At 40.6% G+C, this 12736-nt stretch overlaps 1 protein-coding gene across 2 annotated transcripts in view; it reads right to left on the bottom strand.

Annotated features, from left to right (window-relative positions):
* Positions 1 to 12736, bottom strand: part of POLR3B (RNA polymerase III subunit B) — a 115948-nt gene that overhangs the window by 96964 nt on the left and 6248 nt on the right. The window contains exons 1-5 of one of the 2 annotated variants that reach the window (XM_070789655.1): positions 10720 to 11742; positions 6758 to 6833; positions 4843 to 4943; positions 3474 to 3565; positions 1384 to 1501 (exon numbers count right to left, since the gene is read on the bottom strand). In XM_070789655.1, the coding sequence (XP_070645756.1) occupies positions 1384 to 1501; positions 3474 to 3565; positions 4843 to 4943; positions 6758 to 6833; positions 10720 to 11126 (794 nt within the window). In that variant the 5' untranslated portion in view covers positions 11127 to 11742. Of the gene's footprint in view, positions 1 to 1383; positions 1502 to 3473; positions 3566 to 4842; positions 4944 to 6757; positions 6834 to 10719; positions 11743 to 12736 lie in introns of those variants that run through there. The other variant, XM_019961239.2, reaches the window with a different exon arrangement.

Raw genomic sequence — 12736 nt, 5'->3', positions numbered from 1 at the left:
ACGATCAGTAAGGTCCTTCTAAACAGGTACCTTTTAAAGACACACAAGTCCTCTCCAGCCTCCTCTGCCACTTCCACAAACACTTTAGAACACTAGAATTGTTTCTTTAGCTGTGAGATTATGACAGAAGTTCTGTGGGTGAATAAGCAACAATCACCAATTCATTTTAACCTCCTTCACTTTGATTCCACCTGAACTGCTTTGTTCTAATATGGGATATATTTCTGATCAATTTTATACATTTGAAAAGAAAAACTTTAAAATGAGCCTACCCCACAATGGGAAAACCACAAGGAAATGAATGAACACCATGAATTTTTAAAATAAGAATCCAATAAAACATCCTACAGTTTTGGTATACAGTGAAGCCAAAAGAAACTAAGGAATCTCCTATTCATAGCTCAGTTAGCTGAAACTTTCCTGATGGATCTAAAAATATTTCCCAGCTTTAATCCCCCACAATAATAACACACACTGATCACCTATTACATACTGTGCACTGTTATTCACTCTATGAACATTAGCTCTAATCTCCCACATACTAACACTTATTTTGCAGTGTTGTCCCTAAATCATGTATGAAAGAAACCAAGGCTTAGAGAAGTTAAATATTGTAATTTCGCCCCCAAGTGCCTCATGGCTAGTAAACAACTGTGGGATTCAAATCCTGATTGCCCTGGCTTCAAAAGCTGCATACAACAGGAAGATGTGGGTTGCAGAATTATTACATCTTGATCCAAATGCTGGCTTCCTCTAATGGTCAATGTCACGCTGCGAGCAAGGCCTGTTACTCACCTAAAAATAACAGCACTTATGTTGGAGGGCAGAGGTGACAAATATATATAACGCACCTAATACACGCTCTGGCTCCTACTAACTGCTCAACAAATGCGCACTATTGTTAGCTGCCTCTTCACCAGAAAGAAAAATTCCGAAACTCTAAGCTGAGCAGTTCATTATAAGTCATCAGAAGAGAAAGTCTATTCCATACTGACATCTTAACCATGCCACGTATTTTTTATTCCCAGACTGTTTGTTAACTTTTTTTAAAAGTTCCTTTAATGCTTTAATGTTCCTTTAATGTGTATAAGTCACTCAGTGTCCAACTCTTTGCGACCCTATGGACTGGAGCCAAGTTGAACTTGGATAAAATAACTAATGGCCTTTTGAACAATGTCTCACACTTTTCATCACCAAAAATTTTAAACCAGTACTCTCTGACACAGATGTACACAATCAACTGAATGCTAGATAGTTTAGTTTAAATATCACACTCCCTGTTATAGAAGAGAAATAACGGGCTACTTCTGTATTCAGTGATCGCCATCTGACACCAATGGGATGATCAATATTTCATAAGAACACCAACTCTGCCATCCATACCTGGTAACTGAAGCACCCACAGTCCCTTTTCTGTCGGCCTCCACAATGATCCTGTTCTTAGACAGTTGCTCTTGGATAAGAATAACTTTTTCTACTCCTTTAACGATGAAGTAGCCCCCTGCCAGAGGGAAATAAGAAAAGCATCACTAGCCATTCTTCCAACAGCATGACTGAGCAATGGCAGCGAGCTCCTAGTCTTTCTATTGGGTTGGCCAAAAGGTTAATTTGTAGTTTTCTATAACATCTTACAGGAAAATCCAAATGAACTTATCAGCCAACTCAATACCATGACCTTATGGTGCTGAGAGATAGTAGTCCAGTTGTGTCTGACTCTTTGCGACCCCATGGATTGTAGCCTGTCAGGCTCCTCTGTCCATGGAATTCTCCAGACAAGAATACTGGAGTAGGCTGCCATTTCCTTAATTTAAAGGGGTTTGTCAATATTGTTATACAAATTGTTAACAGTCTTAGCACATGATTTAAACAAATGAGCCACAAGATAAATTTCTGGAGGACAAGGAATGCATCTTATTGGTCTATGGATCATCAGGACTTGACATATGAGAAGTGAATGAAAAAAAAAGCCAAATAAATTAGTCTTCAGATTTTATAAGCACAGAAATAACTGACAATCTTCAATATAAATTAAAATTCGCTCAAGTTTTCTAACAAATCATTGACAATGGCAGATTAAGATCAGGTTTCCAAAATATATTCTATACTTGACAAAACTCATAAAACATTGTTAAACTTTTCTGCACACAATTCAGAATGGGATAAAGTGAGACTGTTTTACCTTCAGAATATAAGCAAAAACAAGGCAATATATTTGACTTATGGAACATCTTATTACTGCTCTAGTAAAGCCACATTCTGTGTTATCCTCTTTCCAAAACCTTCTCAGATTCTACATAAGTCGCTCAGTCGTGTCCGACTTTTTGTGACCCCATGGTCTATACAGTCCATGGAATTCTCCAGGCCAGAATATTGGAGTGGGTAGTCTTTCCCTTCTCCAGAGGATCTTCCCAACCCAGAGATCGAACCCAGGTCTCCTGCATTGCAGGCAGATTCTTTACCAGCTGAGCCACATGGGAAGCCCAAGAATACTGGAGTGGGTGGCCTACCCCCTCCCCAGTGAATCTTCCCAACCCAGGAATTGAACCAGGGTCTCCTGCATTGCAGGCAGATTCTTTACCAACTGAGCTATCAGGGATGCAATATATGCAACTATAAAGGAACTAGATTAACCATGAACTAAATCAAAGTGAAACATGAATTAAGGAATTAAAAGAACATTCTGTAAACTGCTAAGCACGAAGCTTAAAAAAAAACTGCCTAGAAATAAGTATGAAAATATAACTTTAAAAAATTTAAACAGACTCATTTTTTGCCCAGATATGGCATTCAAAACAGCCGGAAGTGAGCTACTTGTGTCTTTTCAGATGAGACAGACAAAAAACTTAGTGAGATTATTCTTGAATTTTTAAGCATACCAAAAAACACCATCGAGCAAAGAGACAGCCTGATAAACCATAGCAATAAACCAGAACGTCCTGGGTGTTCATTGGAAGGACTGATGTTGAAGCTGAAACTCCAATATTTTGGCCACCTGAGGCAAAGAGCTGGCTCATTTGAAAAGATCCTGATGTTGGGAAAGATTGAGAACAGGAGGAGAAGGGGACAACAGAGGATGAGATGGTTAGATGACATCACGGACTCAATTGACATGAGTTTGGGTGAACTCCAGGAGTTGGTGATGGACAGGGAGGCCTGGCATGCTGCGGTTCATGGGATCACAAAGAGTCGGACACGACTGAGCGACTGAACTGAACTGAACTGAAGTATTAAAGTTTTGAGCCTGAAATAAAAGAGGAAACAACATATCTTTAAAAATACAGACCAACAGAATAAAGTTGGAACCAAACTGCTGTATGTTTTGCATACAAAATTTTATCCTAATTCACTAAAAGAAGAAAAGCTGATCTTGTTTCTGAGAAAAAAATGCTAAATCAACAGCAAGAGTAAAACAAAAGCAAAAACAACAACAACAAAAAAAGAAGTGGAGGGGAAATCTAAGAAATCACACCTACCTGGATCTAAAGGACATTCATTCAGTTTAGCAAATTCTGCTGGTGTTTTTCCTGTAAGAACACAGTTTGAACTACGTAGCATTATGGGCATTCTGTTTAAAATAAAACAAAAAGAAAATATCACATTCAGATGGTCACTGGCAAAAAGGTTGAACAGAACACAAGCTGGCCAGTGCACACACCATTGAAGGGTCTGCATTCCTGTCAGACATGTGAGGAAAGGCAGAGGGATGGTATTGTGGGAGAAAGCTGAGCGAAACGAAGTTATGTCCTCAGGTACACTGTTTTTCTGGTACAGATACCAAAAACCCAAATCCATGGTTCCCTCCAACTTTGCAGACAAGCCTGAGTGACAGTCAACAAATGGCAGCAAGTCTTCATTCATGGAAAACAAAGTGACTTGCCTTAGTCACGTAGAAATAGCACTATGAATCAAAGTGTAAGGAACCAGAGACTCTCAGAACTAACCAGGCAATTGGGAAAAAGAACTAAGATTTAACTGGACACAAGTATGGTCCATTTATAAGAGAGAACTTCTTCTCTTTTAACACTGATAAACAGTCGTGCTAAAACAAAGATTAATATTTTTTTTAATATCCCTATTTCTTTTTCTAAGTGAAGAATGAGGAGAATGTAGCCAAGTGAGCAATGTCTTAAGTATCTTCTATTTACCTGATAGAGGTACCAGCATAGCACATGACAGTAACATGTAGCTGGTGCATATTTGATGAACAAATGGATGTTTATTGAGCTCTTGGCTTAATAATAAACAAATGCATGTTTATTAAGTTCTTTTGAGGCAAGGGGCAACACTTGAGTGACAATTATTTGTGTCGTGTTTAAAGTCCAACATCATTAGTAAACACACAATATTGTGGATCTGGTCCATTTCTACAGGAGAGTCAATACATTTCCCTAATTAGGAAAAGCAGACAGCAAAAATGCCAGCCGGTGCTATCACTTCCAAACTTGTCCTGGGCAAATAACTTCTCCCGGGCAAATAACTTCTCCCCTATACACTGCTATGAACATTCATTCTTCCAAGAAAACTCAAAATATGCAAAAATCCACCGAGAAGACTGGCCCAGGAGAGTTGAAGGAAATGCTATCTTACCTCGTGCTTCCCTAACAGCCTGCAGTTATAGGAGGAAATGGAAGCAGTTTCCTTAACTTCACAATTGAAACACAACAACGTGATGAACGCTGCTCCACGTGTTTTACATACACTGACTCATCAGACCCATAAAGCAACCCGGTGAAGGAGGCTCCATTCCCCCACATTTCAGATGAGAGAACGGGGCAAGGCATGTGTCAGCACTGCTCGGGGGTCACCTCACAGGGCCGCGATGCAGGCCGCGTCAGGCCTCACCTGCCAATGGGTAAGGCATTACGGATGATCCTCTGGCTGCCTCGGGTGTACTCGATATCCACTGTGATGGGAGCGGAGTACGTCATGTCCCGCAATCGGCACTGGAAGAGAATCACACAATCACTGCTCCTCCTCTGGGGAAAGAATGGGTCCCAACAGCCTCGAAGAGCCAATCTCAAGCAGAATAAGGTCCATGCTGGACTCTGACCCCTCCACGGTACCCAGCTGCCCCCATGCTGCCTTAAGGGAACTGGGAGTTATGACCTTACCTTCTCCATGAGGGGACAATGCCACCCACGGATCTAGACATTGCCACAGCAACCCTGCCCCTGCCAGCCCAGAAATGGGACAATAAATCTTGGACTGAGTCTCTACTCCCTGACCTGATGTTATCACCAGTCTCCTTCCACATCTCTGAAGCCGTTAGATCCTTCTTTGCAAACTGGGACCTTGGAAAGTCATCAATGTGGCTGGCCTACTCAAAACAGTTAACAACCAGTTCAGAGACTGAACACACACACATAACTGAAGTGTGTACAAACACAAACTAAAAAAATTAAACTGTATCTCCTTGTCTTCTTCAAATAAACTAAACTGTATCACAAAATTCCTTTGCAAGTGGCATGTCAGAGCACAAATCACTCAACACGTCATTCTAACAGCTTCTGAGTCACTTGCAGAAATTTTGGAATTGATGGTGCAAGCTTTACTTTTACATGGCCATGACTCACTAAGTAATGCCCTCGCCTGGGCCGTTATCGGACACAGGAAACCCACCAGCATCTTCCGAAGACTTCTCTATTATATTGAAGGTCATCAGATGGCTTGTGGTCTCAAAAAGAGAATTCCTCTGAACACCAGTCATATAATTCATGATGCTGAATCCTCTCTTGAGCTTTTACTAAACCAAAGACAAATATAAACTTTTTTCTAGCCTAATTGTACCTAAGGTTTTAAAATAGTCACTTCAGTTGTGTCCAATACTTCACGACCCCAGGGACTGTAGCCCACCAGGTTCCTCTATCCATGACATTCTCCATGCAAGAACACTGGAGTGGGTTGCCATTTCCTTCTCCGGGGGATCTTCCCAACCCAGAGATGGAAACCCAGGTCTCCCACATTGTAGGCAGATTCTCTACCATCTGAGCTACCAGTGAAGCCCTATTATTGACCAGTAAGCATTGCTTACACCATTTATTTAATTAGATCAAGCCTTCTTCAGGCCTGACAGAAAGTAGGCTGGCATGATGGTTAGTGTGGACTCTGGACTGTGTTCAAATCCTGGCTCTACCAATTAAGTTTTAAATAAACTTTCTGTATCTCAGTCATGTGAGTAACTTTAATTCCTAAAAGTATGAATATGTATTTTAGAATGGTGCTGGTACAGAGTACTATATAAATATTATCTTGTTTTCTTTTTTAATAAATCTAAGGTAATACCCATGATAGGCAGATATTCTTGGTATTAACAATCCCTTCAAATGGGAATGAAACTGGACAGGACCCCAAAACTACCTCAGGGACCCTTGTGTCCCCCTCGGATGCTCTCTGCTATCAATAGGAGTAGAGTTGTATGGCAGAGCCTGCAGTACCTGCACCCCAAGTCTTACTGTGGGCCCCACGACTGCCCACCCACCTGGCTCTCCCACGCTCTCCATCTCTCCAAGAGTCAAAATCCCTCCAAGAAATCTTTGTGTCCTCTTTCTCTAACTGCAGTAATACCCATGAGTTTTCTTCAATGTCAGGAGGAATTATCATGACAGCTGCAGCCTCAGCCTTCTTGAACTACTTTGAACTCTTTTCGGAGAATATATTTTTCCCCTATCTTTAAATCATTTTTTAAGAATATATTTTAAGGGCATTGACTCTTCTGATTAAGCCAAACAAATCCAATTAAATTATGGTTGGTAATTACCTCATGAGGGGACACTGGTCTAGTTACGTTGAAGCTTTCTTCAACATCAGGGAGCCCGACATAGATATTAAGATATCTGAAAGGCAAGTTATTCCAGAATCAATTATACTTCTTCAAAGAACATATAAACAATCAAGCTATTTTCCTTCCAAATATGAGATTACACTTTTGACAAATGTTTATCTTGCAGAGGATGGCAAACTAAAAAATTACAATTGGAGATCCTGAAGTCATAGAACACACGGTTTACAAAGGAGAGGAAATACCATCAAGCTGACTTTTTTTTTACAAAAAAAAGGTAAATCTCTACAAAAATACTGAAATTATCGCTTCCTAAAAATGATACTTAAGGAAAAAAGCAAATGCAAGAGTATCTACAGTTTGCTACCATTCTTATAAGAAAAGCAACATACAAATATTAGTAAATTTTATTCTCACAGAGTCATGATTCTGAAACTACTTTCTGTATATCCTAGGACTGAATAAACAATAAGTATAGCTCTGTATACTGAGACTTCAGTACCCAAATCTTGGTGTCTAAAACACTACTCTCCAGAAGAGGAGACTAAGGACGCTTGGAGAAATGACTGATTCCAGGCTGGAACAAGGAAATACTACATGAACCACATCTCATGGTAACAGAAAGTAAAGGAGTGCTCAAAACAGGCGCATGTTAAAAGGCCAACTCGATGGAAGCTTCCTATGGTCAAATCTGGGATTATTAGAGAAATAAAATAATGACAGTACTGGATTATGATGCAAATAATACAATAACTATCTATGAGTTCATATTGATATAAATAAAATTATAATAGAATAGCAAAGACTAGAGATCTCCTCAACAAAATTAGAGATACCAAGGGAACACTTCAGGCAAAGATGGGCTCGATAAAGGACAGAAATGGTATGGACCTAACAGAAGCAGAAGATATTAAGAAGAGATGGCAAGAATATACAGAAGAACTGTACAAAAAGGATCTTCATGACCCAGATAATCACGATGCTGTGATCACTCACCTAGAGTCAAACATCCAGGAATGCTAAGTCAAGAGGGCCTTAGGAAGTATCATTGTGAACAAAGCTAATGGAGGTGATGGAATTCCAGTTGAGCTATTTCAAATCCTAAAAGATGATGCTGTGAAAGTGCTGCACTCAATATGCCAACAAATTTGGAAAACTCAGCAGTGGCAACAGGACTGGAAAAGGTCAGCTTTCATTCCAATCCCAAAGAAAGGCAATGCCAAAGAATGCTCAAACTACTGCACAATTGCACTCATCTCACACGCTACTAAAGTAATGCTCAAAATTCTCCAAGCCAGGCTTCAGCAATACATGAACTGTGAACTTCCAGATGTTCAAGCTGAGAACATCCCTCTGAGAAAAGGCAGAGGAACCAGAGATCAAATTGCCAACATCCGCTGGATCATGGAAAAGGCAAGAGAGTTCCAGCAAAATGTCTACGTCTGCTTTATTGATTATGCCAAAGCCTTTGACTGTGTGGATCATAATAAACTAGAAAATTCTGAAAGAGATGGGAATACCAGACCACCTGACCTGCCTCTTGAGAAACCTGTATGCAGGTCAGGAAGCAACAGTTAGAACTGGACATGGAACAACAGACTGGTTCCAAAAAGGAAAAGGAGTACATCAAGGCTGTATATTGTCACCCTGTTTATTTAACTTCTATGCAGAGTACAACCTGAGAAATGCTGGGCTGAATGAAGCACAACCTGTAATCAAGATTTCCAGGAGAAATATCAATAACCTCAGATATGCAGATAACACCACACTTATGGCAGAAAGTGAAGAAGAACTAAAGAGCCTCTTGATGAAAGTCAAAGAGGAGAGTGAAAAAGCTGGCTTAAAACAACATTCAAAAAACTAAAATCATGGCATCTGGTCCCATCAATTCAGTTCAGTTCAGTTCAGTCGCTCAGTCGTGTTCAACTCTGCAACCCCATGAATCACAGCACGCCAGGCCTCCCTGTCCATCACCAACTCCCGGAGTTCACTCAAACTCATGTCCATTGAGTCGGTGATGCCATCCAGCCATCTCATCCTCTGTCGTTCCCTTCTCCTCCTACCCCAATCCCTCCCAGCATCAGGGTCTCTTCCAATGAGTCAGCTCTTCGCATGAGGTGGCCAAAGTATTGGAGTTTCAGCTTTAGCATCATTCCTTCCAAAGAAATCCCAGGGCTGATCTCCTTCAGAATGGACTGGTTGGATCTCCTTGCAGTCCAAGGGACTCTCAAGAGTCTTCTCCAACACCACAGCTCAAAACCATCAATTCTTCGGCGCTCAGCCTTCTTCACAGTCCAACTCTCACATCCATATATGACCACTGGAAAAACCAGTCTTGACTACACGGACCTTTGTTGGCAAAGTAATGTCTTTGCTTTTTAATATGCTATCTAGGTTGGTCATAACTTTGCTTCCAAGGAGTAAGCGTCTTTTAATTTCATGGCTGCAATCACCATCTGCAGTAATTTTGGAGCCCCAAAAAATAAAGTCTGACACTGTTTCCACTGTTTCCCCATCTATTTCCCATGAAGTGATGGGACCAGATGCCATGATCTTCGTTTTCTGAATGTTGAGCTTTAAGCCAACTTTTTCACTCTCCTCTTTAAGTTTCGTCAAGAGGCTCTTCAGTTCCTCTTCACTTTCTGCCCTAAGGGTGGTGTCGTCTGCATATCTGAGGTTATTATTTCTCCCGGAAATCTTGATTCCAGCTGTGCTTCTTCCAGCCGAGCGTTTCTCATGATGTACTCTGCATAGAAGTTAAATAAACAGGGTGACAATATACAGCCTTGATGTACTCCTTTTCCTTTTTGGAACCAGTCTGTTGTTCCATGTCCAGTTCTAACTGTTGCTTCCTGACCTGCATACAGGTTTCTCAAGAGGCAGGTCAGGTGGTCTGGGATTCCCATCTCTTTCAGAATTTTCTAGTTTATTATGATCCACACAGTCAAAGGCTTTGGCATAGTCAATAAAGCAGACGTAGACATTTTGCTGGAACTCTCTTGCTTTTTCCATGATCCAGCAGATGTTGGCAATTTGATCTCTGGTTCCTCTGCCTTTCTCAGAGGGATGTTCTCAGCTTGAACATCTGGAAGTTCACAGTTCATGTATTGCTGAAGCCTGGCTTGGAGAATTTTGAGCATTACTTTAGTAGCGTGTGAGATGAGTGCAATTGTGCAGTAGTTTGAGCATTCTTTGGCATTGCCTTTCTTTGGGATTGGAATGAAAGCTGACCTTTTCCAGTCCTGTTGCCACTACTGAGTTTTCCAAACTTGCTGGCATATTGAGTGCAGCACTTTCACAGCATCATCTTTTAGGATTTGAAATAGCTCAACTGGAATTCCATCACCTCCACTAGCTTTGTTCCTAGTGATGCTTTCTAAGGCCCACTTGACTTCACATTCCAGGATATCTGGCTCTAGGTGAGTGATCACAGCATCGTGATTATCTGGGTCATGAAGATCCTTTCTGTACAGTTCTGTGTATTCTTGCCATCTCTTCTTAATATCTTCTGCTTCTGTTAGGTCCATACCATTTCTGTCCTTTATCGAGCCCATCTTTGCCTGAAGTGTTCCCTTAGTATCTCTAATTTTCATGAAGAGTTCTCTAGTCTTTCCCATTCTGTTGTTTTCCTTTATTTCTTTGCATTAATCGCTGAGGAAGGCTTTCTTACCTCTCCTCGCTATTCTTTGGAACTCTGCATTCAGATGCTTATATCTTTCCTTTTCTCCTTTGCTTTTCACTTCTCTTTTCACAGCTATTTGTAAGGCCTCCCAGACAGCCATTTTGCTTTTTTGCATTTCTTTTCCATGGGGATGGTCTTGATCCCTGTCTCCTGTACAATGTCATAAACTTCCGTCCATAGTTCATCAGGCACTCTATCTATCAGGTCTAGTCCCTTAAATCCATTTCTCACTTCCACTGTATAATCATAAGGGTCATACCTGAATGGTCTAGTGGTTTTCCCTACTTTCTTCAATTTAAGTCTGAATTTGACAATAAGGAGTTCATGATCTGAGCCACAGTCAGCTCCCGGTCTTGTTTTTGCTGACTGTATAGAGCTTCTCCAACTTTGGCTGCAAAGAATATAATCAATCTGATTTCGGTGTTGACCATCTGGTGATGTCCATGTGTAGAGTCTTCTCTTGTGTTGTTGGAAGACAGTGTTTGCTATGAGCAGTGCGTTCTCTTGGCAAAACTCTATTAGCCTTTGCCCTGCTTCATTCCATACTCCAAGGCCAAATTTGCCTGTTACTCCAGGTGTTTCTTGACTTCCTACTTTTGCATTCCAGTCCCCTATAATGTAAAGGACAACTTTTTTGGGTGTTAGTTCTAAAAGGTCTGGTCCCATCACTTAATGACAAATAGATGGGGAAGCAATGCAAACAGTGACAGATTTTATCTTTTTGGGCTTCAAAATCACTGCAGATGGGGACTACAGCCATAAAATTAAAAGACGCTTGCTCCTTGGAAGAAAAGTTATAACCAACCTAGACAGCTTATTAAAAAGCAGAGACATTACTTTGCCAACAAAGGCCTGTCTAGTCAAAGCTATGGTTTCTCCAGTAGTCATGTGGTGTTGGAGAAGACTCTTGAGAGTCCCTTGGAGTGCAAGGAGGTTCAACCAGTCCATTCTAAAGGAAATCAGGTCCTGCCTATACACTAGAAGGACTGATGCTGAAGCTGAAACTCCAATACTTTGGCCACCTGATGTGAAGAACTAACTCATTTGAAAAGACCCTGATGCTAGGAAAGATTGAAGGCGGGAGGAGAAGGGGACAGTAGAGGATGAGATGGTTAGATGGCCTCACTGACTCAATGGACAACAGTTTGAGTAAACTCCGGGAACTGGTGATGGACAGGGAGGCCTGGCGTGCTGCAGTCCATGGGGTTGCAAAGAGTCAGACATGACAGCGACTGAACTGAACTAAACTGAAGTGAATAGAAAGAAACTGAGGGGAAGAAAAAAGCTCTTCTCACAGTAGAAATCTTACATTAATGTAAAAGGAATGACAGAAAAAGATACTGGCCACTAGATAAACACCAAAGTAATTACTTTTTTTTTTAAATTTTATTTTATTTTTTAACAAAGTAATTACTTTTAAAGGTAAAAATCACCAATGCATGCTAAAGTAGTGGGTAACATGGTATGACAAATAAGACACTTGCAGTCTCAAAGGATCACCCTGTAAGACCGCGACTGATTACTAAAGGAAAGATAGTAACTTTACTGTGGAGAAACCTGGAAGATACACCTTAACCAAATGAACAAAGTTAAAATCACCAAGAATAAAACAGACTGACACCTATACCACCTGATATGGTGCAGTGAGAGCGACACAAAGCATCACTTCTGAGGCCAAAAAGGCATAAACCAATGTAGCCATGAGCAAAAAACACACACACCCAAATTGAGGACCTTTCACAACACAACTGACCAGAATCCTTCAAAAGTGTCAAGGTCAAAAACATGTCAAGGTCACGTGAAAGACCAAGACCAAGAGAACTTGAGGAACTGCCACAGGTTGGAGAAGACAAAGGAGACCTATGCCACCTGGACCTAATGCAGGTCCTGGATTGAATCCTGGACCAGATAAAGGACATTTGTGGGAAACCTAAGATTAGTTCACAGTATAGTATCAGTGCTGAATTCCCAGTGTGGCTAATTGTGCTATGACTACATAAGATGTTAACATCAGCATAAATTGGGTGAAGGGTAACATGGGAACTCTGTCTTATTTTTGTAATTCTTTAAGTCTAAAATTGTTTTTAAGAAAGGCTTAAACCTAAGTTTCAGTAACTTTTCACTCATAACTACTTGTTATCATTAGCTTACCAATTAAAAATTGTGAACATTTGATAATTATCTTCCTATTCAAAACAAAAAAGGAGAATTAAAAGAATTTTGATAGCAACTACAATCACCATAAAAAAAACGTCAGATAAACACACAGAAATGTT

Source organism: Bos indicus, chromosome 5 (genome assembly GCF_029378745.1).
Source record: "Bos indicus isolate NIAB-ARS_2022 breed Sahiwal x Tharparkar chromosome 5, NIAB-ARS_B.indTharparkar_mat_pri_1.0, whole genome shotgun sequence".
Classification (NCBI taxonomy): Eukaryota; Metazoa; Chordata; class Mammalia; order Artiodactyla; family Bovidae; genus Bos; species Bos indicus.
The sequence above is the reverse complement of the archived record's forward strand: the minus strand, read 5'-3'. Positions and strand labels throughout refer to the sequence as shown.